This window comes from Chrysemys picta, chromosome 7 (genome assembly GCF_011386835.1).
Source record: "Chrysemys picta bellii isolate R12L10 chromosome 7, ASM1138683v2, whole genome shotgun sequence".
NCBI lineage: Eukaryota > Metazoa > Chordata > Testudines > Emydidae > Chrysemys > Chrysemys picta.
In genome coordinates, this window is record NC_088797.1 from 33,983,865 (window position 1) to 34,009,620 (window position 25,756).

At 52.2% G+C, this 25,756-nt stretch overlaps 1 protein-coding gene and 1 long non-coding RNA gene across 3 annotated transcripts; one reads left to right on the forward strand and one right to left on the reverse strand.

Moving 5' to 3' along the window:
* Positions 1 to 10,418: 10,418 nt before the first annotated feature.
* LOC112058785 (uncharacterized) lies at positions 10,419 to 19,522 on the reverse strand. Of its 2 annotated transcripts, XR_010589086.1 has the most exons (4): positions 19,407 to 19,522; positions 12,395 to 12,664; positions 11,612 to 11,731; positions 10,419 to 10,752 (listed from the first exon to the last, which is right to left on the reverse strand). It is a non-coding gene; the product is annotated as an uncharacterized LOC112058785 (long non-coding RNA). The 2 variants fall into 2 exon arrangements; XR_002887965.3 differs by lacking the exon at positions 19,407 to 19,522 and having other exon boundaries at positions 12,395 to 12,959.
* RCE1 (Ras converting CAAX endopeptidase 1) lies at positions 18,247 to 25,582 on the forward strand. The gene is given in 9 exon segments (XM_065551146.1): positions 18,247 to 18,611; positions 20,916 to 21,018; positions 21,573 to 21,656; positions 22,217 to 22,295; positions 22,856 to 22,959; positions 22,961 to 23,024; positions 23,682 to 23,753; positions 24,782 to 24,844; positions 25,265 to 25,582. Coding segments are annotated over 9 exon segments (993 nt in total). The 5' UTR covers positions 18,247 to 18,417; the 3' UTR covers positions 25,495 to 25,582.
* The last annotated feature ends 174 nt before the right edge of the window (positions 25,583 to 25,756 follow it).

The following is a 25,756-nucleotide window of genomic DNA, read 5'->3' on the forward strand; positions in this document are numbered from 1 at the left end:
ATCTCTGAGTTGTGAAGAATATGTTTTAAGGTTATAACAACCAACAAGAATGGACTTTTATGTAGAAACCCATGATTAAATCGAGTCTTCCTAACTAGTGATTTAAATCATGATTTAAATCAAATCCACCCTGTCCGCTGTGCTCTTGCCCCTGTCCTCTTCATTCCCCAGGGAGGCCCACAAATATGTTTGGCGCCAGGCCCACAAAAAGTTAATCCAGCCCTGCCCCTGTATACGGTGTTTCATAAAGATAAGGTCTAGCTCTGCCCATGCCCTTCGTTCCTCCCCAAGGTGGTCTCAGCCTATCATATGAGCCAGGACATTTTCCTTCTGGTACTCTGTCCCAAGCCTCACGCGTCTAGTGAGGAGCACCATCTTCACATGCTAGATGTGAGAGGGGCTCTGGCTTTTTACCTGGAACGGACAAAAGCATTCAGGAAGTCTACACAGCTGTTTATTGCCACGGCCAAACGAATGAAGGGTTGGCCGATCTCCACTCAGTGGCTCTCCAGCTGGATTACTTCATGTATCCGTACTTGTTACGACCTGGCGGGAGTTCCCCCGCCACCAACTGTAAGAGTGCACTCGACAAGGGCACAAGCCTCTTCGGCCACCTTTCTAGCGCACGTCCCTATTCAGGACATTTGTAGAGCTGCAACATGGTCGTCGGTACACACGTTCACCTCACATTATGTGATCATCTCTGAAACCAGGGAGGACGGTGGGTTCGTTAGGGCAGTGCTCCGTCCCGAGTGTCTGTGAACTCCTACCCAGCCTCCAACAGTTATATCTTGGGAATCACCTACTGTGGAATGCACATGAGCAATCACTCGAAGAAGAAAAGACAGTTACCTTTTCCGTAACTGGTGTTCTTCGAGATGTGTTGCTCATGTCCATTCCACATCCTGCCTTCCTTCCCTACTGTTGGAGTTGTCCAGCAAGAAGGAACTGGGGCTGGGGGTAGCATGCAGCACCTCTTATACCGCACCATGGTGGCACCACTCCAGGGGTCGCTAGGGGCGCTCCCCTACTGGTACTGCTAAGGGAAAAACCTCCAGCACTGGTGCACGTGGCAAGCACGCACACCTACTATGGAATGGACATGAGCAACACATCTCAAAGAACATCAGTTACGGAAAAGGTAACTGTCTTTTTCCCACCCTAGCCCTAACTCCTTAGTGGTGGATGTACAACTTTGAACAAAGTACAACTTTGCCACATATTCAAAATGTACACCCTTTATTTCTACATTTGCCACAAGACCAGAGAAACCAGTTTCAGTCCATCATTGTGGAGGGACAGTTGGTCACAAAAACCTCCATCCAAGCTGCTTTAAATGCCACCAACACAACCTCCATATCCATGGACCACAGCAGTGGTCATGAGAAGAGCATCTTGGTTCCAGTCCTTGGGTTTTCTGAGAGAAGTACAGTCCAAGTTGAGGCTCTCCCCTTTGAAGGACCCAGGCTCTTCTGTGAGCATACAGACTGCTGTCTCCATGCCCTCAAGAAGTCCAGGGCTACGCTGCAGTCACTCGGAATCTACATGCCTGCAACAAAAAGATGATTTAGTAGGACTCAATCTGCCCAAAGATCCAAGTCATTCCAGTCCCATCAGCAGTCAACCTTTCCAAAGCCTCAGAAGACCTTCAGGAGAAGGGGCAAGCAACAGAAACAAGGACTACCCAACCCTTCTCAATCGTCAGTTTTGACACCTCAGCCAAAGACATCAATCAATCCACATCATTGGATTCCCCTTTGTGCAGTTTTTCCCCCCTTTAGAGATTGACTGTCCCACTTTACCTGCCTGGGAACTCCTTACCTCAAACAAGTGGATACTGATAGTTGTTTATCCACTTCCATTCTATCCCCCATACCACCCCACATTCCCCTTCAGGAACCCCCCTTCAGGGACCCGCTCTCACCATAGGCACTGACTCCATAGGTGCTCCAGGGCTGGAGCACCCACCAGCAGCCAGCTCCTCTCCCCCTCCCCATTCCCACCCACCGGCGGCCCTGCTGATCAACTCCTCCCCTTCCCTCCCAGCTGTTCTGCGGTGTGCAGGAGGCACTGGGAGGGAGCGGGAAGAGCGGGGATGGGGCACGCTCAGGAGAGGGGGGTGGAAAGAGGTGGAGCAGGGGTGGGGCCTTGGGGGAAAGGATGGAGTGGGGAAGGGCCAGGAGTGGAGCAGGGGCAGGAAGAGTTACGCCAAGAGTGGGGGCTTGGGGGAAGGGGAGGAGTTGGGGCAGGGTCTGGGGCTCAGCAGGGGTTGAAGACCCCTGGAGAAAATCAGAAGCTGGGGCCTGTGCCTCTCACAAAAAGCTCTCAAGGCAAGAGGTCTTATCCCTCCTCCTTCTGGAGGCAGTAGAGCCGATTCCAACAGAGTTTGTTGGGAAAGGATTCTGTTCCAACTACTTCCTAGTTCCCAAGAGAATCAGAGGGTAGAGACCAATCCTTGATCTCAGGAACTTAAATAAGTCTAGCACAACACTTCAGAGTGGTGTCATTAGCTACCATTCTCCTATCCTTGGATCCAGGAGACTGGTTCGTTGCCCTCAACCTTCGAGATGCCTACTTTCATGTAGTCATTCACCCATCACACAACTGCTTCCTGCGCTTTCTAGTAGGAACAAATCAATATGAATATTGAGTTCTTCCCTATGGACTCTTCACAGCTCCAAGAGTGTTTACAAAGGTCCTTTTCGTAGTAGCAGCTTGCCTTCATCAATTTGGATTCCCATATTTGGATGACTGGTAGATCAGGGGTTGATCACACCAAGAGGTCCAGTCGGCTATGACTAAGGTATTAACCTTGTTCCAATCAAGAGGACTTAGTATAGATTTTTTGTAATTGATGCAAACTCCGATACAAAGGATAAACTTCATAGGAGCCATTCTGGACTCCACAACAGCAAAAGCCTACCTACACGGAGAGAGATTTCCCACCCTCTCAGGTGGAATCTCAGTCCTACAGTTGAACTCACAAACTACCGTGAGAGCTTGTCTTCAGCTCTTGGCCTACATGTCCGCCTCCAAGTTTGTTACTCCCTATGCAAGACTATGCCTCAGATGTCTCCAGATGTGGTTAAGAACAGTATATACCGCAAACAGACACAACCCCACTCTGACAGGGGGCAGCTCTTGTCCAAGACTTTAGACCTCAGCTAAGCACTGACAAATTCATTCCTGGAAATCAGTCCATCTTACCTGTTAGTATGGTTAAGATGGGTATTGAACTTGTATGAATGTGTTTAGTCTCTATGGAATGCTTGTAAATTGATATATGCATTAATTTCACCTTTAATGTCTGTATCTCATGCTATACGGTGATATGTAAGTTTTGCTTTATAATTGTAAAAATGCTTGCTCTGAACCTGTGAACCCAGTCATGAGGAATGGTCCACCACCCATAAAGACTGACCATCAAGACGGACTATCAAAACTAAATGGGCCATGTGGAACATCATGATACAAAGACTTGGTGTAAGCATATGAACTCACCCCTGCGGCGCCTCCTCCTGGTCTCTCAGGGAGCGCCCTCTGCAGGCCAGTGATCCACCACAGCTTGGCCCCCTGTGTCCCTCCCGGTCTCCAGTGCCCCATTATCTGGGGTGCTGCCCCCTGGCAGTAACCCCTCACTCTCAGGGTCTCCCCTCCCCAGGGACCACAACCCCCTAATCCCACCTTGCCTCAGCCGGTGGCTACTGCCAGTCAGTAATGAGCCCCCGCTTCCTGGGGCAGACTGCAGTTAAGTATAAGAGCCAGTCATCACAAGCAAGGGGGTAGGACCTGCTGTCTTCCTCTACCACCCAGTACCTCAGGGGTGGGCCTAGGACCAGGCCCTGCAGCCTGGAGCTCCCCTGCCCTTTCCCCAGCCCTACTTCACTCCCAGTACCTTTGCTACCAACAGCCAGGCCCTGCTTCCTCCAAGGCCAGAGAGAGCTACTCTAGCTCCAAGCTAGCAGCCTTTTATAAGGACCTGCTGTGCTCTGTTTGGGGCATGGCCCCAGCTGTGCCTGCTTTCTAAGCAGCCTGGGCTTTTCCTTATAGCCCCAGCCCTCTCCCAGGGCTGGCCTTAACCCTGTCAGGGCTGGAGTGGGTAACCACCCTGCTACACTTAGTTAATGGCCCTCTCTGACCCATGAAGGTGCTACTGCAAGAAAACCAGTCCCAGCAGCTTGAATGCTGGAAGAAGGGGATAAAGCAGGGACACAGGAACATTTTCTCTCCCTTTTTGCTGTTTGGACTCTCACAGGGCTGGAGTTAGGAAACAGAAGCAGAGATCCCCACAGTCAACCTGGGGGAGGGAGGGTGAGAACATAAGAACGGCCATAGTGGATCAGATCAAAGGTCCATCTAGCCCAGTGTCCTGTCTTCCGACAGTGGCCAATGCCCGGCATAAGCACCGACTTCTGCTCCTGCCGGTGGGTGCTCGACCCCCTTCTGCCTCCAGCCCTGCCCCGACTCCACCCCTTCCATGAAGCCTCACCCCTGCCCTGCCCCCTCCCCTGCCCCCATTCCAACCCCTTCCCCAAAATCCCCACCCCCTCCCTGCCCCTATTCCAACTCCTTCCCCAATACCTGCCATGGCCCTGCCTCTTCTCCGCCTCCTCCCCTGAGCGCACCATGTTCCCGCTCCTCCTCCCCGCTCCCGGAGCTTGCTACATTGCCAAACAGCTGTTTGGCGGCGGCTAGGCGAGAAGCGCTGGGAGGTAGGCAGAGGAGCAGGGATGCAGCATGCTTGTGGGGGAGGCGGAGGAGGAGATGGGGTGGGGGAGAGGGGAGCTTGGCTCCCGGTGGGTGCAGAGCACCCACGGGGAAAAATCCAGCCCCAGAGCAGCCATAGAGTCGGCACCTATGATGCCAGGTGCCCAAGAGGGAATGAATAGAATAGGTAATCATCAAGTGATCCATTCTGTCGCTCATTCCCAGCTTCTGGCAAAGAGAGGCTAGGGACACCATCCCTGCCAATCCTGGCTAATAGCCATTGATGGACCTATGCTCCATGAATGTATCTTTTTTTAACCCTGTTATAGTCTTGGCCTTCACAACATCCTCTGGCAAGGAGTTCCACAGGTTGACTGTGCATTGTGTGAAAAAATACTTCCTTTTGTTTGTTTTAAAGCTGCTGCCTATTAATTTCATTTGGTGACTAGGGCTGTCGATTAATCACTGTTAACTCATGCAATTAACTCAAAAAAATTAATCACAATTAAAAAAATTAATCGCAGTTTTAATCGCATTGTTAAACAATAGAATACCAATTAAAATGTATTAAATATTTTGGATGTTTTTCTACATTTTCATATATATTGTATTCTGTGTTGTAATTGAAATCAAAGTGTTTATTATTTTTTATTATAAATATTTGCACTGTAAAATTATAAACAAAAGAAATAGTATTTTTCAATTCACCTCATACAAGTACTGTAGTACAATCTGTTCTGAAAGCGCAACTTACAAATGTAGATTTTTTTTTGTTACATAACTGCACTCAAAAACAAAACAATGTAAAACTTCAAAGCCTACAAGTCCACTCAGTCCTTCTTGTTCAGCCAATCGCTAAGACAAACAAGTTTATTTATATTTACAGGAGATAATGCTGCCCTTTTCTTATTTTCAATGTCACCAGAAAGTGAGAACAGGCATTTGCATGGCATTTTTGTAGCTGGCATTGCAAGGTATTTATGTGCCAGATATGCTAAAAATTCGTATGCCCTTCATGCTTTGGCCACCATTCCAGAGAACATGCTTCCATGCTGATGACGTTCGTTAAAAAAATAATACATTAATTAAATTTGTGACTGACCTCCTTGGGGGAGAATTGTATGTCCCCTGCTCTGTTTTACCCACATTCTGCCATATATTTCACATTATAGCAGTCTCAGATGATGACCCAGCACATGTTGTTCATTTTAAGAACACTTTCACTGCAGATTTGACAAAATGCAAAGAAGGTACCAATGTGAGATTTCTAAAGGTAGTTACAGCACTCAACCCAAGGTTTAAGAATCTGAAGTGCCTTACAAAATCTGAGAGAGATGAAGTGTGCAGCATGCGTTCAGAAGTCTTAAAAGAGCAACACTCCGATGCGGAAACTACAGAACCTGAACCACCAAAAAAGAAAATCAACTGTCTGCTGGTGGCATCTGACTCAGATGATGAAAATGAACATACGTCGGTCTGCACTGCTTTGCATTGTTATCAAGCAGAACCAGTCATTAGCGTAGACATATGTTCCCTGGAATGGTGGTTGAAGCATGAAGGGACATATGAATCTTTAGTGCATCTGGCACGTAAATATCTTGCAACGCTGGCTACAACAGTGCTATGAGAACGCCTGTTCTCACTTTCAGGTGACATTGTAAACAAGAAACGGGCAGCATTATCTCCTGCAAATGTAAAAAAACTTGTTTATCTGCACGATTGGCTAAACAAGTAGGACTGAGTAGACTTGCAGGCTCTAAAATTTTACATTGCTTTGTTTTTTGTACATAATTCTACATTTTAAAGTTAAACTTTCATGATAAAGAGATTGCACTACAGTACTTGTATTAGGTGAATTGAAAAATACTATTTATTTTGTTTTTTTGTACAGTGCAAATACTTGCAATCAAAGATAAATATAAAGTGAGCACTGGACCTCTACATAGAGTGCTTCCGCAGACGTGCACAGGCTGAAATTGTGGACAAACAACATCACTTGTCCCATAACCTCAGCCGTACAGAACGCAATGCCATCCACCAGCCTCAGAAACAACTCTGACATTATCATCAAAGGGGCTGACAAAGAAGGTGCTGTAGTCATAATGAACAGGTCGGATTATGAACAGGAGGCTGCCAGGCAACTCTCCAAGACCACATTCTACAAGCCACTATCCTCTGATCCCACTGAGGAATACCAAAAGGAACTACACCATCTGCTCAAGAAATTCCCAGCTACAGTACGGGAACAAATCTACATGGACACACCCCCAGAACCCCGACCAGGGGTATTCTATCTGCTACCCAAGATCCATAAACCCGGAAACCCCTGGACGCCCCATCATCTCAGGCATTGGCACTCTTACAGCAGGATTATCTGGCTATTTGGACTCTCTCCTCAGACCCTACGCTACCAGCACTCCCAGCTATCTTCAAGACACCACCGACTTCCTGAGGAAACTACAATGCATTGATATTCTTCCTGAAAACACCATCCTGGCCACCATGGATGTAGAAGGACTTTACACCAATATTCCACATGAGGATGGACTTACAAGCTGTCAGGAACAGTATCCCTGATGAGGCCACAGCACACCTGGTGGCTGAGCTTTGTGACTGTGTCCTCACCCACAACCACTTCAGATTTGGGGACAACTTATACCTTCAAGTCAGTGGCACTGCTATGGGTACCCGCATGACCCCACAGTATGCCAACATTTTTATGGCTGACTTAGAACAACGCTTCCTCAGCTGTCGTCCCCTAGTGCCCCTCCTCTACTTGCGTTACATTGATGACATCTTCATCATATGGACCCACGGAAAGGAGGCCCTTGAAGAATTCCACCTGGACTTCAACAATTTCCACCCCACCATCAACCTCAGCCTGGACCAGTCCACACAAGAGATCCACTTCCTGGACACTACAGTGCAAATAAGTGATGGTCACATAAACACCACCCTATACCGGAAACCTACTGACTGCTATACGTACCTACATGCCTCCAGCTTCCATCCAAGACACATCACACGATCCATTGTCTACAGCCAAGCCCTAAGATACAACCGAATTTGCTCCAACCCCTCAGAGACAAACACCTACAAGATCTTTATCAAGCATTCATAAAACTACAATACCCACCTGGGGAAGTGAGGAAACAGATTGACAGAGCAAGACGGGTACCCAGAAATCACCTACTACAGGACAGACCCAACAAGGACAATAACAGAATACCACTGGCCATCACATACAGCCCCCAGCCAAAACCTCTCCAGCGCATTATCCACGATCTACAACCTATCCTGGAAAGTGATCGCTAACTCTCACAGACCTTGGGAGGCAGGCCAGTCCTCGCTTACAGACAACCTCCCAACCTGAAGCAAATACTCACCAGCAACTACACACCACACCACAGAAACACCAACCCAGGAACCAATCCCTGTAGCAAACCTCGTTGCCTATTCTGTCCCCATATCTACTCTGGCAACACCATCAGAGGACCCAACCACATCAGCCACACCATCAAGGGCTCATTCACTTGCACATCCACTAATGTTATAGATGCCATCATGTGCCAGCAATGCCCCTCTGCCATGTACATTGGCCAAACCGGACAGTCCCTCCGCAAAAGAATAAATGGACACAAATCGGACATCAGGAATGGTAACATACATAAGCCAGTAAGTGAACACTTCAATCTCCCTGGTCATTCTATTACAGATTTAAAAGTCACTATCACCGAACAAAAAAACTTCAGAAACAGACTTCAAAGAGAAACAGCAGAACTAAAATTCATTTACAAATTTAACACCATTAATCTGGGCCTGAATAGGGACTGGGAGTGGCTGGCTCATTACAGAAGCAGCTTTTCCTCTCCTGGAATTGACACCTCCTCAACTATTATTGGGAATGGACTACATCCACCCTGATTGAATTGGCCCTGTCAACACTGGTTCTCCACTTGCGAAGTAACTCCTTGCTCTCCATGTGTCAGTATATAATGCCTGCATCTGTAACTTTCACTCTATGCATCCGAAGAAGTGAGGTTTTTACCCACGAAAGCTTATGCCCAAACAAATCTGTTAGTCTTTAAGGTGCCACCAGACTCCTTGTTGTTTTTGTAGATACAGACTAACACGGCTACCCCCTGATACTTGATAAAGTGAGCACTGTACACTATATTATGTGTTGTAATTAAAATCAATATATTTGAAAATCTAGAAAATATCCAAAAATATTTAAATAAATGGTATTCTATTATTGTTTAACAGTGCGATTAATCACAATTAATTTTTGTAATCACGTGATTAATCACAATTAATTTTTAATTGCTTGACAGCCCTATTGGTGACCCCTAATTCTTGTGTTATGAGAAGGAGTAAAAAACAGTTCCTTATCTATTTTATCTACATCAGTCATGATTTTATAAACCTCTATCATATCCCCCGTTACCCGTCTCTTTTCCAAGCTGAAAAGTCCCAGTTTTATTAATCTCTTATTTATCTTCAGCCGTTCCATACCCCTAATCCTTTTTGTTGCCCTTTTCTGAACCTTTTTCAATTCCAATATATCTTTTTTGAGATGGGGCGACCACATCTGCATGCATTTATGCATGGATTTATATAGAGGCAATATGATATTCTTCCTTGAGTGATTGCTCACATGCCTTCTACAATAGGTGTGCGTGCTCGCCACGTGCACTGGTGCCAGAAGTTTTTCCCCTAGCTGTACCCATAGGGGAGTGCTCCTAGCGACCCCTGGAGTGGCGCCTTCATGGCGCGGTATAAGAGGCGCTGCGCGCTCTCCCCACCCTCAGTTCCTTCTTGCCGCCAGTGAAGGTGCATCGAAACTGCTCTGCTCCAGCTTGGCTGCAGCTTCTCTCTTGAACTGTTTTTCGTTCATTGTTAACCTGTAGTTAAAGTAGTTTAGATTAGTGTTAGTTTAATTTAGTGCGCCTGGGTTGGGGCATGCCCCGTGCCCCAGGCTTTAAGTCGTGCGATACTTGCAGGCGGCTGATGCCAGTGAGTGATCTGCACACAGACTGTTTACACTGTCTAGGGGAAACCCATCTCAGCAATCATTGCAAGAATTGCAGATCCTTTAAGCCTCGGACCAAGGAAGAGAGGGACATTCAGCTCCAAGTCATTCTGATGGAGTCGGCATTGACCCCAATTCCGGTGCGCCGCTCTGAGTCGGCACCAAGTATCGCAGTGTCAGTGCACGGCGACCCTTTGGTGCCTTCCACCAGTTGGCACCGCTCCCCATTCGCGGGTCATGCCAAGAAGAGGTCTTCTCAACCGAGACACTGGAGCAAGACTGGGGGAGAGACTAGACCCACATTGGGCAGTTTTCGATCCCTGTCGGCCTTCAGGCCTCTGACTCAGGTTGAACTGTTGAAAAGGGTGGCATCGAGCCTCAACCTTCAAGCTGAGGAATCCTCAGACTCCCTCTTCAATGTCCTATCCGCCTCGGTGCCGGGGAGGGTGGCCCTCCCACTCCACGAAGGGGTGGCGAAAATTTCAAACACCTTGTGTCAAACCCCGGCTTCCTTGCCCCCCCATCTCTAAGAGGGCGGAACGGAAGTACTTTGTGCCCACCAAGGGGCATGAATACCTGTACACCCACCCTGCGCCCAACTCCCTGGTAGTCAAGTCGGTCAACCACAGGCCCAACCAGCTCCTACTCCGAAAAATAAAGACTCAAGAAGGCTGGACTTATTCAGGAGAAAGGTTTATTCGTCCTTGAGTTTCCAGTTAAGGGTGGCAAACCATCAAGCCCTCCTAAGGTGGTATGAGTTCAATTTGTGGGGCTCTCTGCCCAAATCTGAGGACTCCCTCCCGGAGCGTGACAGGAAGGAGTTCAAGGCTCTGGTGGAGGAGGGGACAGCAGCTGCCAGGGTGACCCTGCAGGCAGCATCAGATGCTGCGGATACAGCCGCGTGGTCCATGGCCTCCGCGGTGTCCATGAGGAGGGCGTCGTGGCTCCTGCTGTCTGGGCTGTCCAGCGAGGCGCAGAACTCCCTGCAGGACCTTTCGTTCGACAGCAAGGCCCTGTTTGCAGAACAGATGGACGTGAAATTGCATGGCCTGAACGCTTAAGACACTTGGCCTCTATGTCCCAGCTCTGGCTAGACCAAGTTTAAGCTTCAGCTGGCTCCCACCCAGGCCACCCACTCTAAATATGAGCCCCCTTATAAAAAGTCTTGGGACTATAAGAAACGCCCATAGAGGCAGTCCCGAGCTGGGGCCTTCCAAGGGCAAACAGGCGGGAAAATGTTAGTTTTGACGGGCTGCCTGGGGGCGATTTACCCGTTCATACCAGGGATTCACCCACAATAAAGCTTCCCTTCTCCAACCAGTTGTGTTCTTTTCTCCCAGAGTGGTCGCGGTTGACCTCAGACCGTTGGGTCCTCAACACTGTCTTTCACTGCTACTCCCTCCAGTTTACCTCTACCCCACCCAACCACCCTCCGTCCCCATCCCTCCTGGGGGACCCCTCTCATGAGGCCCTGCTCGAGCAGGAGGTGGGGCGGCTCCTTGGCCTAGGAGCGGTGGAAGTGGTGCCTGCGGAGTTCAGACGCAAGGGGTACTACTCCCGCTATTTCCTTATCCTAAAGGCCAAAGGGGGCTCAGGCCCATCCTGGACCTGCGAGGCCTGAACCAGTACATGGTAAAGCTCAAGTTCCGCATGGTCTCTCTGGCCTCTATCATCCCCTCCCTGGATCCGGGGGACTGGTACTTCGCCCTCGACCTGCAGGACGTGTACTTCCACATTCATATATTCAAGAGGCACAGGCGTTTCCTCCGTTTCACGGTTGGGCAGGAACACTACCAATTTACGGTCCTCCCGTTTGGCCTGTCCACTGCTCCCAGGGTGTTCACGAAATGCATATCTGTGGTGGTGGCCTACCTCAGATGTCGTGGGGTTCAGCTCTTCCCCTATCTTGACGACTGGCTGGTCAAGGGCAGCTCCAGGTCACAGGTGCGGGATCACATGGCGCTCCTCCTGTCCACATGTGCCACCCTGGGCCTGTTGGTAAACGACACCAAGTCTACGTTAGTCCCGATGCAGCGCATAGAGTTTATCGGGGCAGTCCTGGACGCGATGTCAGCCAGGGCCACCAGACAGATTCGAGACCCTAAAAGGGCTCATTGACACGGTCACAAGGTTCCCCATAACCACAGCCAGAGCGTGCCTCCAGCTCCTGGGTCACATGTCGGCATGCATATATGTGGTTCGCCACACCAGACTCAGGATGTGGCCCCTCCAGCACTGGTTGGTCTCGGTGTTCTCCCAGTCCAGAGACAGGAGAACTGTGCCAGAACTGGGGCTCACCTCCCTACAGTGGTGGTCCTCCCCGGGTAACATCCTCCACGGGGTCCCATTCAGGGGCAGGCCCCCATCAGTGGAGCTAGTGTCCAACGGGTTGGACCTGGGGTTGGGGGCCCATTTGGGGAATGTTCAGACCCAAGGTCTGTGCATATAAACGTCAAGGAGCTCCAGGCAGTCCGGCTAGCATGTGTGGCCTTCCGCTCGCACCTGGAGGGCAGAGTGGTCAGGGTTCTCACGGACAACACAGCCTCAATGTTTTACATCAATAGGCAAGGCGTGGCCTGTTCCTCTGCCAGGAAACCCTCAGGCTGTGGGACTTCTGTATAGCCCACAACATTTGCCTACAAGCCTATCACTTACCGGGCGCCCGGAACTCATGGGCGGACGCCTGAGCTGAGACTTCTCCTCTTAGCACGAGTCACTACACCCAGAGGTGGTGCACAGGATTTTCCAAGAGTGGGGAACTCCCCAGGTGGACCTGTTCGCGACTCAGCTGAACTGCTGGTGTCCCCGTTTCTGCTCCGGGGGGGGGGCAGGGTTGGGCGTGGGCACCATCTCCGATGCCTTCCTCCTGTCCTGGTCGGGCCAGCTTCTCTATGCCTTCCCCCTAATCCCGTTGATCGGCAAGGTCTTGGAGAAGATAAAAACGGACAGGTCTTCCTGATTGCCCTGGCATGGCCCAGGCAACATTGGTACAGGACCCTCACAAGCCTGGCGGTCGCCCCGCCATGGCTGTTGCCATCCCACCTGGACCTGCTCTCCCAGGACCAGGGCTGCCTCCTCTGCCCCAACCTAGCGGCACTCCACCTCATGGCATGGCTGCTCAATGGTTAGGCTGGAAGGAAAGGACGTGCTCAGAAGGGGTTCAGCCAGGGCCGGCTCTAGGATTTTTGCCGCCCCAAGCAGAAACAATTTTGGCTGCCCCCCGTTTTTTTCTTACCCCACCCCTGGCCCCGCCTCAGCTCCGCCCCTTCCCCAAATCCCCAGCCCTGCCTCCTCCCCCCAGGCTCTCAAGCCTAGGAGGGAGGGTGAGCAGCGGCGCGCGAATCAGCTGTTTCGTGCGCTGCGGCCGCTCGGGATCTCCCCCTCCCCCCCAGGTTTGAGAGCCTGGGAGGTTTGAGAGCCTGGGAGGGAGGGGGAGCAGCAGCGCGCGAATCAGCTGTTTCGCGTGCCATGGCGCGTGAGCGGCAGCAGCGGAGGTGAGCTAGGGCGGCCGGGACACATTTTTAGGGGCGGCATTCTGGCGCCGACCATGCCGCCCCTAAAAATGTGCCGCCCCAAGCACCAGCTTGTTTTGCTGGTGCCTAGAGCTGGCCCTGGGTTCAGCACGTCCTCCTGGAAAGCAGACGGCCCTCCACGCCTCAGGCCTACCTGGTGAAGTGGTCTCAGTTTTCCCAGTGAGTAGCCGATCGGGGCGTTTCACCTGTGGCTGCTTCAATCCAACTCATTTTAGACTACCTCCTTCACCTTAGAGCCCGGGCCTAGCGCCCTCGTCCATCAAAGTGCACTTATCGGCTAAATCGGCCTTCCACCCGCCGGTGCAGGGACACACGGTCTTCTCCCATGCTATGACTGGCTGATTCCTCAAGGGATTGGATCATCTCTTCCCGTACATTAGGCCCCCAGTCCGGCAGTGGGACCTGAACTTGGTGCTGGCCCGGTTGATGGGTCCCCCATTTGAGCTGCTAGCTACATCCTCCTGGTCGCACCTCTCGCGGAAGGTGGCCTTCCTGGTGGTGATCACGTCAGCTAGACAGGTCTCAGAGCTCAGGGCCCTGACCTCCAAACCCCCGTACACGGTGTTCCATAAGGATAAGGTCCAATTCCGACTACATTGTGTGTTGCTCCCCAAGGTGGTCTTCACCTACCACATGGGTCAGGACATCTTCCTGCCGGTGCTCTGTCCCAAGCCCCATGCGTCCAGTAAGGAGCGCCTTCTCCACATGCTGGATTTGAGATGGGCTCTGGCCTTTTACCTGGAACGGACAAAGCCGTTCAGGAAGTCGTCGCAGATGTTCATCACCTCGGCCGAGCGCATGAGAGGTCGGCTGATCTCCATTCAGCAGCTCTCCAACTGGATCACTTTGTGTATTTGTACCTGTTACAACCTGGCGGGGATTCCCCCGCCGCCGATTGTAAGGGCACACTCGACTAGGACGCAAGCCTCGTCAGCTGCCTTTTTTAGCCCATGTTCCCATTCAGGACATTTGTAGGACTGCCACGTGGTCTTCCATTCACACTTCACCTCGCATTATGCGATCGTCTCCCAAACCAGAGAGGATGCTGGGTTCGGCAGGGCGGTAGTCCATCCCGAGAGTCTGTGAACTCCTATCCACCTCCAACAGATATAGCTTGGAATCACCTATTGTGGAATGCACATGAGCAATCACTCGAAGAAGAAAAGACAGTTACCTTTTCCATAACTGGTGTTCTTTGAGATGTGTTGCTCATGTCCATTCCACATCCCGCCCTCCTTCCCCTCTGTCGGAGTTGTCTGGCAAGAAGGAACTGAGGGTGGGGGAGCGTGCAGCGCCCCTTATACCGCGCCATGGAGGCACCACTGCAGGGGCCGCTAAGGGCGCTCCCCTACGGGTACTGCTAGGGGAAAAACTTCTGGCACCGATGTACATGGTGAGCACACACACCTATTGTGGAATGGACATGAGCAACACATCTCGAAGAACACCAGTTACGGAAAAGGTAACTGTCTTTTTTCTGTCTTATTACACTGGTCTACAATTTTTGAGAAGTCATCTGCTTCAGAGATAAAATGTGCTATTTATTATGTATTTTGATGTGCTGAATTCAAATATGACAATTAAAACAACTGATAGGCTACTGTTTCTAAGATATTTAAGTTTTTACATTTTATGTCTATGTATATTGTGTAGATAGTAGAGTTTTAATCATAAATTGTAAACCTAGGTCTTTTCATGTGTTTATGGTTGCTTTACATGATAATATTTCACCTGTCCTGTTTATTTAACACTTTAAAAATCAGCAAAAGGGTTATATAAATAAAATTTATTATGAAACAAAAGGCAAAAAACGATTATGTACATAGTTTAGTCCTATTCAGTGTCTACTCGGCGCTTCTTGGCTTGTCTCTTGTATTCATTAAATGGAGCATCTCTTGTCACTGTCCAACAATAGTCTGCAAGCATTGATGGGCTCCATTTGCCCTGATAGTGTTTCTCCATTGTTGCAATGTCCTGGTGAAATCGCTCGCCGTGCTCGTCGCTCACTGCTCCGCAGTTCGGTGGAAAAAAATCTAGATGAGAGTGCAAAAAATTTATCTTTAGTGACATTTTGCAACCAAGGCTTTTGTATGCCTTGAGGAGGTTTTCCACCAACAACCTGTAGTTGTCTGCCTTGTTGTTTCCGAGAAAATTTATTGCCACTAACTGGAAGGCTTTCCATGCCGTCTTTTCCTTGCCACGCAGTGCATGGTCAAATGCATCATCTCAAAGAAGTTCACGAATCTGAGGACCAACAAAGACACCTTCCTTTATCTTAGCTTCACTTAACCTTGGAAATTTTCCCTGGAGGTACTTGAAAGCTGCTTGTGTTTTGTCAATGGCCTTGACAAAGTTCTTCATCAGACCCAGCTTGATGTGTAAGGGTGGTAACAAAATCTTCCTTGATTCAACAAGTGGTGGATGCTGAACACTTTTCCTCCCAAGCTCCAATGACTGTCGGAGTGGCCAATCTTTCTTGATGTAGTGGGAATCTCTTGCACGACTATCCCATTCACAGAGAAAACAGCAGTACTTTGTGTATCCAGTCTGCAGACCAAACAAGAGAGCAACAACCTTCAAATCGCCACAAAGCTGCCACTGATGTTGGTCATAGTTTATGCACCTCAAAAGGTGCATAGTTTCATGTTGTTATAGGTTTCCTTCATATGGACTGCATGACCAACTGGAATTGATGGCAAAACATTGCCATTATGCAGTAAAACAGCTTTAAGACTCGTCTTCGATGAATCAATGAACAGTCTCCACTCATTTGGATCGTGAACGATGTTGAGGGCTGCCATCACACCATCGATGTTGTTGCAGGCTACAAGATCACCTTCCATGAAGAAGAATGGGACAAGATCCTTTTGACGGTCACGGAACATGGAAACCCTAATATCACCTGCCAGGAGATTCCACTGCTGTAGTCTGGAGCCCAACAGCTCTGCCTTACTCTTGGGTAGTCCAAATCCCTGGCAAGGTCATTCAGTTCACCTTGTGTTATGAGGTGTGGTTCAGAGGAGGAGGATGGGAGAAAATGTGGGTCCTGTGACATTGATGGTTCAGGACCAGAAGTTTCATCCTCTTCCTTTTCCTCGTCTGACTCAAGTGAGAATGATTCTGGTGCATCAGGAACCAGCAGTGCTTCTCCGTGGGGTACTGGGCGTATAACTGATGGAATGTTTGGATAATGCACAGTCCACTTTTTCTTCTTTGACACACCTTTCCCAACTGGAGGCACCATGCAGAAGTAACAATTGCTGGTATGATCTGTTGGCTCTCTCCAAATCATTGGCACTGCAAAAGGCATAGATTTCCTTTTCCTGTTCAACCACTTGCAAAGATTTGTTGCACAAGTGTTGCAGCATATGTGTGGGGCCCACCTCTTGTCCTGATCTCCAATTTTGCAGCCAAAATAAAGGTGATAGGCTTTCTTAACCATAGTGATTATACTGCGCTTTTGTGATGCAAAAGTCACTTCACCCCAAACATAGCAGAAGTTATCTGCACTGTTCACACAAGTACGAGGCATCTCTGCTCACTTTGGCTAAACAGAAATGTGTCCTTTTGCAAAATCAAACACTGACAAATAAGAGAGCACGACACTGTATGATTTCTAGAGCTGATATAGGGCAATTGTTCAGCAGAGTGATGTAAGCTTCGTTATGATTGCATCATCCATGACTTCTAGGAATAACATGATGCAATTCATATCATGTATGACGCAATACCAGCTTCAGATTGCATCATTCATTGTTTTGCCTAAAAAGCAAGTACCTTCCAAACCCAGTCATAGATTTATTCATAGATCCAGTCAAAGATGTATTTTAGTCATTTCTGGTTTAAATTGAGATCCCTTCCCTTTAACACTTATTCTCACTCACTTATCCTCCGCCATTCCCAAGTCAAGGGTCGTATATACTGACCCAATAGCATATCTTGAAAACTAAAGCCAATCAACAATTTTAAGCATCATTTTCGTTCTCAGTGACCCAGAATTAGTAAAGTTTGACTACATTTATTTCAGAAGCATTTTGGCTGTAGAGCAGTGTTATCTATCCCTTTCTTAATGATTCCCAACATTAGTGGAGAATGCTGTGGGGGAAGCAGCCTAGGGGAGTGATCGAGGGTGCTGTGGGATGGGGGTAGGGGTGACCAGGGAGAGCTGTGGAGGCAGCGGGGGGAGGGGGAGGGCAGGAGTGACCAGGGAGTGCTGAAGGGTTGTAAGGGAAGAGAATGATCAGAGAGTGCTGGGAACTTGCAATGGGGAGTGTGTGTGTGAGTGTGAGAGAGAGAGAGACAGACTAGGGAATGATGGGATGGGAGGGGAGGGGAGGGGGGATGACCGAGAAGTGTTGGGAGGTAAGGGGGGAGTGACTGGTGAGTGCTGTGGGGGGGTAATGGGGAGTGACTGGGGAGGAGGGGTAGTGGGGGGAGACCAGGAGTACTGGGGGAAGAGCAAGGATGACTGGGGTGGGGTGGGCTGGGGGAGTAGTGGGGAAGGGGGGCGGACCGGGGAGGGTTAGGGAGTAGCAGGGGGAGGAGAGTGACTAGGGGGGGAAATGGGGGATGACTGGTGAGTTCTGGGGGGTGACTGGTGAATGCTGGGGAGGAAGTGGGGGGGACCAGGAGTACTGGGGGAAGAGCGAGGGTGACGGGGTGGGCTGGGGGAGTAGTGAGGAAGGGGAGTGACCAGGGCGGGCTGGGGGAGTAGTGGGGAAGGGGGAGACCAGGGAGTAGCCGGGGGAGGGGGGTGACTGGTGAGTGCTGGGGAGGAAGTGGGGGGGGACCAGGAGTACTGGGGGAAGAGCGAGGGTGACGGGGTGGGCTGGGGGAGTAGTGGGGGGAGGGGGTGACGGGGCGGGCTGGGGGAATAGTGGGGGGAGGGGGGTGACTGGGGAGAGAGCGGGGAGGACGGAGGGGGGGGGGAGCGGAGACGGGAGGGGGAGGGGGGGGGACCAGGCGGGTGGGCTGCTGGAGGGGGTGGGAGGGCAGATCCCCGGGGCGCTGGGGAGGGCCCGGCTCTCCCGCCATGGGGCGCGGTGCCCAGGCCGCGGGCGCTATGGGGGGTGTCTCGGCCCGTCCCGGTCCCTCCCTCGCTCCCGCCTCTCCCCGTCACGGGGGGCGGGCCGGGCCGGCCGGGCGATGTCGGCTGCAGCGGATGCGGCCCCGGGCGGGCCGGAGGCGCCGGGCTCAATCAACTCCCCCTGGGTCCCCGCTGCCGGGCTGGCGCTGGGCCCCGGCTCCCCCGCGCTCTGCTGGGCCGCGCTGCTCGCCTGCCTCAGCCTGGCCTGCGCCTACGTGGGCAGCCTCTACGTGTGGAACAGCCACCTGCCCCGGTGAGTGACCCCCCCCCCCCCGGGACCGACCCACCTGCCCCGGTGAGTGACCCCCCCCCCCCGGGACCGACCCACCTGCCCCGGAGAGTGACCCCCCCCGGGACCAACCTACCTGCCCCGGTGAGTGCCGGTGAGTGACCCCGCCCGGGACCGACCCAGCCCCCCGGGACTGACCCACCTGTCCCCGTGAGTGACACCCCCCCCCGTTCCGACCTACCTGCCCCGGTGAGTGACCCCCCCCCCCCGGGACCGACCCACCTGCCCCGGTGAGTGACCCCCCCCGGGACCGACCCACCTGCCCCGGTGAGTGACCCCCCCCCGGGACCGACCCACCTGCCCCGGTGAGTGACCCCCCCCCCGGGACCGACCCACCTGCCCCGGTGAGTGACCCCCCCCCCCCCCGGGACCGACCCACCTGCCCCGGAGAGTGACCCCCCCCCCGGGACCGACCCACCTGCCCCGGAGAGTGACCCCCCCCCCGGGACCGACCTACCTGCCCCGGAGAGTGACCCCCCCCGGGACCAACCTACCTGCCCCGGTGAGTGCCGGTGAGTGACCCCGCCCGGGACCGACCCAGCCCCCCGGGACTGACCCACCTGTCCCCGTGAGTGACACCCCCCCCCGTTCCGACCTACCTGCCCCGGTGAGTGACCCCCCCCCCCGAGACCGACCTACCTGCCCCGGTGAGTGACCCCGCCCGGGACCGACCCACCTGCCCCGGTGAGTGACACCCCCCCCCCAGGACTGACCCACCTGTCCCGGTGAGTGACACCCCCCCCCCCCATTCCAACCTACCTGACCCGGTGAGTGACTCCTCCTCCTAGTACTGCCCCGAACCTCTTGAGCCACCTGCCTCAGTGAGTGACAACCCCACTGGTGCTGCCCCCCCCCCCCCCGAGTCACCTTCCCCAGTGAGTGACACACACCCCTCCCCCCGTACCGCCCTGGCACCCCCGAGCCATCTGCCACGGTGAGTGACCCAACCCCCAGTACTGCCCCAGTGAGTGACCCCCTCTCCCGGTACCGACCCTCCCCCCCCCTCGAGCCACCTGCCCCGACCCCCTCTCCTGATACTGACCCACCACCCCTCCAGCCACCTGCCCCAGTGAGTGACACCCCCGCCCCCAGTACCGCCCTGCCCCCGAGCCACCTGCCAACCCCCCTGGTGAGTGACTTCCCTCTCCCAGTACCAGCCTCCCGAGCCCCCTACTCCGGTGAGTGACACCCCCCTCGGTACCTCTCAGGTGAGTGACAGAGACAGCCCCCTACCCAGATCTAGCCCCCTGTAGTATCTGCGTTGCCCATAGGACATGTGCAGATTGTGCAGAATCTTGGATATTACTTTTTTTTTTTTTTTTTTTTTTAAAGAACCATTCTAGCCTTGTGCTTCATAGATTCATTGATTCTGAAGCCAGAAAGGACAATAGTGATGGCCCACACTGAGCCTCTACAGTAGCTAGGCCATTGCTTCTGGCTAGGAGAAACTGTCCAGTGCCTTAGAATGGAAACGCTTTGGGGCAGAGGGGCTGTCTCTTTTCTCCAAGTTTGTGCAGCGCTGGGTGCAATGGAGTTCTGGTCCATGGCTACACAATTCATATAATAATAATAATGGGAACTGACGTAGTGTTGCCTTCCTGAGTCTGCAGAAAGGCTGAAATGATGGCTGGAGGAGGTATGAAGGCCTCAGTCCTCTATGGGAGACAAATGCCAGTGTTAACTGTTTCAGAGTAGCAGCCGTGTTAGTCTGTATCCGCAAAAAGAACAGTAGTACTTGTGGCATCTTAGAGACTAACAAATTTATTAGAGCATAAGCTTTCGTGGGCTACAGCCCACTTCTTCGGATGCATATAAATTTGTTAGTCTCTAAGGTGCCACAAGTACTCCTGTTCTTTTAGTGTTAACTGTTGCATGGCCAATAAGCAGATGCAATAGGAGAGGTTGTGGAAATTGGCAGGAAAATCATTAGATGTGAAGAGCCACAAAGATGGGGAAGGAGGAGGGAAATCAGGAAAGGCGGGTGGGGAAGGAAGAGAAATAAAGGCCAGAGGGGGATGGGGTGGGGGAATTCTGCCCCCAACATGAAATTGTCATTAACAGTGGGACTCGGCTCTCTCCCCCAAATGAGCTCAACACCCCTGGCTTACATCAAGACACACAGAGAGAAAAACATAGCCCAAGGTCACACGGTGGGTTCGTGGCAGAGCCAGGAATAGAACCCAGGAGTCCTGAGGACCTAGCCCCCTAGGCCATACGACAGAGCAGCCTCCATTCCTCTGCGTTCTGAAGGTTTGTCTCCATTTGCAGAGACCACCCGGCTGTGATCAAGCGGCGATTCACCAGCGTTCTGATCGTCTCTGGCCTCTCACCACTCTTCGTCTGGCTCTGGAAGGAACTGACAGGCATTAAGGTAAGATTGTCACCTGGTCTCTATCGACTCCTCCCCTCCCTCACTCTCTGCAAGTTGGGCTGCCTACCTGGAGAGTAGTCATGTGACTCATGTAGCAAGCTGGGACTTCCTTGCAGCTAGCCTGGTCCTTCACATCACCCCTCCTTCCTGGCTAATCCCATCAGGGAAAATCCTTTTAGTTAGTGCTGTGCCAGCCACTGCCTCACCCTCTGGCTCTGAGTATTGTATTACATGGGTGCTTGCACACCCTGATCAATATCAGGAGCCCCTGTCATGCTGGGGACTGCACAGACCCCCCCAGCCGAAATCAGGGCCCCATGGTGATAGGTGCTGCACAGGCACACAATGAGAGACAGGCCATGCCCGAAGAACTCACAGGCTAAACAGACACAGGGTTGGAGGGGAAACTAAGGCACTGAGAGGAGAAGGGGACTAGCCCAAGGTCTCTGAGCTCTGTGCACTAGTCAATGGGGTGTGGGAGCTGGCTGCAAGGCTGGGCCAGGGGGTGATGGCCTGCATGGTCCTGATCCACATGTGTCTTGTGTTTTGCTCAGCCAGGTATATCCCTGCTAGTTCTGCTGGGCTTCCGACTGGAGGGAATCGTGCCAGCGACTCTACTGCCCTTGTTGCTCACCATGGTATGTGTAGGGCTAATGCCCTAGGGCTGCCCTGCACCAACCTGCCAGGCCCCTGATAGAGGCTTTGCTGGGAGCAGGTGCCTGCTTTCTCTTGGGGGCCATTGGTTTGTCTGTCAAACCGCCTTCTCCCCAGCCCTGCTTGCTGTAGCATACCAGCAAACACAGAGATGCCAGGCTCAGTGGTCTGCCCTGTGCTGCTGCCCTCGCTGCAGGGCATGGACTCCTCCATGGTGGGGATGTGGTGCAGGCTGCTTTGTCCTGACCTTGCTAGCAAACTGGGCATAGCAGAGCTGCCCCTCTGAGATCAGTTGGAAGGACTGTGACTCACTGAGCAGACAGGGCTTAATGGCCAGATGCCATCTCTAGAGGTGCTGAGCAGAGATTTCCAAACTGCCCAGGGGCTTTAGATACCCATTAAAATGCCAGGGAACCAGGCACCCAGATCCTTTATGTGACGTTTGAACAATGGCTGCTGTCTCTGTAGGGGGACAGGACTGACAGCTGGGGTAAACCTGAATGCCAAAGGGGACGCTCACTCAGCATCTCCTTTTCTGTGCCAGGTCCTGTTTCTTGGTCCCCTCATTCAGCTCTCGATGGACTGTCCCTGGGACTGGGTTGATGGACTGAAGGTCATGTTTGGTAAGGCCTTGCTATTTAGATGATGGTAGCATGTAGGAACACAGACCAAAATCGTCTCCTCTCATGCTGTGTGCCAGGTGCTGCGCAGACACAGTGAGAGACAGTCCCTGCCCTGAGGAGCTCACAGTCTAGCTAGACAAATGGTGGGAGGGGAAACTGGGACATGGAGAGGGGAAGGGACTCACCTGAGGCCATTGGCAGAGCCAGGATTAGACCCCAGGAGTCCTGGCTCAGCTCCGTGTCTCTAGACCACGCTGCCTGTAACAGCAAGCTGCAGGGAGTATTGGTGGTGAGCTAAGGGCACTAGGGGGCATAGGTCGGCAGAGCTCTGTCTCCTGGGAGCTGCTCAGAGCTAGTGGGAGTGCACAGGGACAAAGGAGGAGGTCCCAGAGTCATGGGAGGGGGCATCCTCGGCCTGGTCTGTGCTTTTTGCTCAGATCTATTGAGATGAGATACCCAAGCAGCACTGGGGAGGCGAGCTCTCTGTCAGGCCTCCACAGGACATCCCAGAGACCTCCAGCAGCGCCAGACACATAATGCTACCTTCCTTCTCCCTGCAGACCCCCGCTTCTGGGCGCTGTGCCTGAGTGACATGCGCTGGCTCCGCAACCAGGTGATCGCACCCCTGACGGAGGAGCTGGTATTCCGGGCCTGTATGCTGCCTTATGCTCATCCCTTGTACCGGCTTGGGGCCAGCCATCTTCACCTGCCCGCTCTTCTTCGGGGTTGGTGAGTACCCAGCACTGCTCAGGCCCCCTGACCGAGCTGTCCCATGGTGTCTGACAGAGCTCCCTACCCAGCCACTGCAAAGCATCCAGGCAGGGTCAATAGTATGGCTCTGAGCACAGCTTCCATCCCCCGCCCCCAGGTTGCTGGGAGTGGTGGGGGCAAAGTCAGGGGGCATGGGACCTAGGCCCAGCATTGCTCCTTCCCACGTCACTTTTCCCCACCCCTCCTCTCTGTCTGTCTCCCTTCCTCTTCCTGTACCCAGTGGGGCTGAGGGGTTTGCACTGATCCCACCCCCACCCCCCCAGAGCAGCTTGGCAAAGGAACCAGTACCTACCTCCTCCCATACAGTGGGGGGAAGGCCGAATTCAGCTTCTCCGCTCCTCTCCCCAGTCTCACTGAGCACAAAGCAAGCCCTTCTGAGCTAGGGGTGTCTATCTTGGGCACAGGAGCATGGATTAGAACTCTCAGCCCTATGCACAACCCCCTGCCTGGTGCCCATTAGGGGCCAGCATGCTCACAGAGACGGGGAGCAGGTGCAGGTGGGGTTGGTGCAGCCTGGTCCAAGCAGGGTTCTCCTCAGATCAGCTCCTGCCAGTGGAGGCTAGGGAGGGGGTGCCGGGCTGGCCACAGGCATTGATGGACATTTCCCTCTTTCAGCTCACTTCCACCACGTTATTGAGCAGCTACGGTTCCGCCAGGGCAGCGTGGCCAGCATCTTCCTGTCGGCAGGTAGGAAATGGTTGCCAGGATGATGGTCCTGAACTAAGGACCCCTAGACCAGCACTACCTTAGCCTGCTCTGGGTGCAGCTGGTTGCGTGTGAACCTGCTAGCATTTCCTCCTCATTACCGGGGCAGAGGTAATTATGGTCAGACCCCTACCTAGAGCAATCACACGCATCTAGCCAGCCCTGGAGCTCCCCTTCGCCGGACTCTGGCTCTTAACTGAGGAGAGTCCCCGTCTGCCACCAATGATGTGTGCCTGTACCACAGGTGTGGAGATGCAGCCATCTCTGGGGAGAGGAATATGTATTGTCCCACTGTATTGGAGGCTGTTGGGTCAAAAGCACAATGAGAGCAGCGCAAGTTGGCTGGGAAGAGTTTGGAGCGAGTTGTGGGGGGTGAACAGCAGCTTCCCTCCAGAACAGCTGGTGAAGTCTGGAGGGAAGCTGCCAGTGGTGAGCAAGGCAGCAACAAGCACCAGAAAAGAAGGGATGCAGTAAGTGGGGAGCCAGTGGATACAACCCCGGTGATTGAGTTCCATTGTCAAAGGGGAGCTAGTAACAGAGCTGAAATAGCCACTAAAGGGATAATACCTAAAAAAGAGGAAAAGTTCAGGGAAGACCAATGAAGGAAATAGAGCTACTAAACATCCTTTAGACAAGGTGAAGTGACAGGAACAGAGACTTTGGCAGAGGAGGGTTAATTGTTCAATCAATCAGGAAGCCAACACATCAAGGAATACGTATCTTTATTGAAGCTGGAACTCAAAACAGTATGAAGGGTGGAGTTTATGTTCTAGTCCATTGTATTTTCTAAATCAAAATTCTTTTGTTCACTAAATGTAAATTGTAATCTATAAAGTGAGTTTAATTAACATAACTTTAGTTAGTTTGGCCTCTCTCTGGATCCCTGGTGGTGAGGGAAGATGTGGCAACCCTGTTTTAAGCGCACACATTTTTTTGCCAGAAGTGATCAGTGGTGATGCTGTATAAGGGAGTTTCAGTGGCTCTCTCAAAGATTCTGCTCTCTCCTGCAGCTTTCCAGTTCTCATATACAGCTGTCTTCGGGGCCTACACAGCGTTCATCTTCATTAGGACAGGTCAGTGCTGCAGGTTGCCTTCCTGTGCAGGCAGAGTTCCCTCCCCAGCCTAGCATGGAACCACCAGCCATTTCTCTACCCTCTACCACAGGGGCTCTAGTGAGATAAGACCAGATGCCTGTCTTGGAAAGAGTCCCTTCCCCTGTTTATGCCATGTTCCTCCCTTATAACCAGTTGGGCTCCAGGGGTTTGCCTCTCCCACAGGGCAGCCTGCACCCAGACTCCCACCCCCCTTGTGTCACACATCACCTCCATATAACAAAATTCATTCCACACATGAATGTAAAAAATTAGAACACTGGCTCCAGTCCCCCCAAAGCGGAGTCACAGGGCTGCTTCAGCTCATCTCTAGGCTTATGAATGCATGGTTGTGGCACATTGTGGGTTTAAAAAAAAAAAAGGTTCTCTTCTCCCATCCAGGACACCTGATTGGCCCTGTGTTGTGCCACTCCTTCTGCAACTACATTGGCTTCCCTGCCATCTGTGCTGCCCTGGAGCATCCCCAGCGCCTCACTGTTGTCATCTTCTATGTGCTGGGCATGGTGCTCTTCCTCCTGCTCCTGCACCCCATGACTGACCCAGCTTTCTTTGGAGACGTCCCTATTTGCTCTCTGTCTGCAACCAGCTCTGGCTTCTCTGTGTGCTCCTGACACCTGGGGCACGGGTTTCAGACCCGACACCCCTCCCCCAAGAGCAAGAGATATATTTTTTTATTATTAAAGTACTTTGGAAGACGTGCTAACTTGTCTTTCTATTACTGATTTTGAGGGCTGCTACAGCAGGCCCTTCCCCCCCCTCCCAATGGGTAACATCATTTAAATCAGTTTCTGTACCGAATGACTGGAGGATAGCTAATGTGACACCAATTTTTAAAAAGGGCTCCAGAGGCGATCCTGGCAAGTAGAGCTTGGT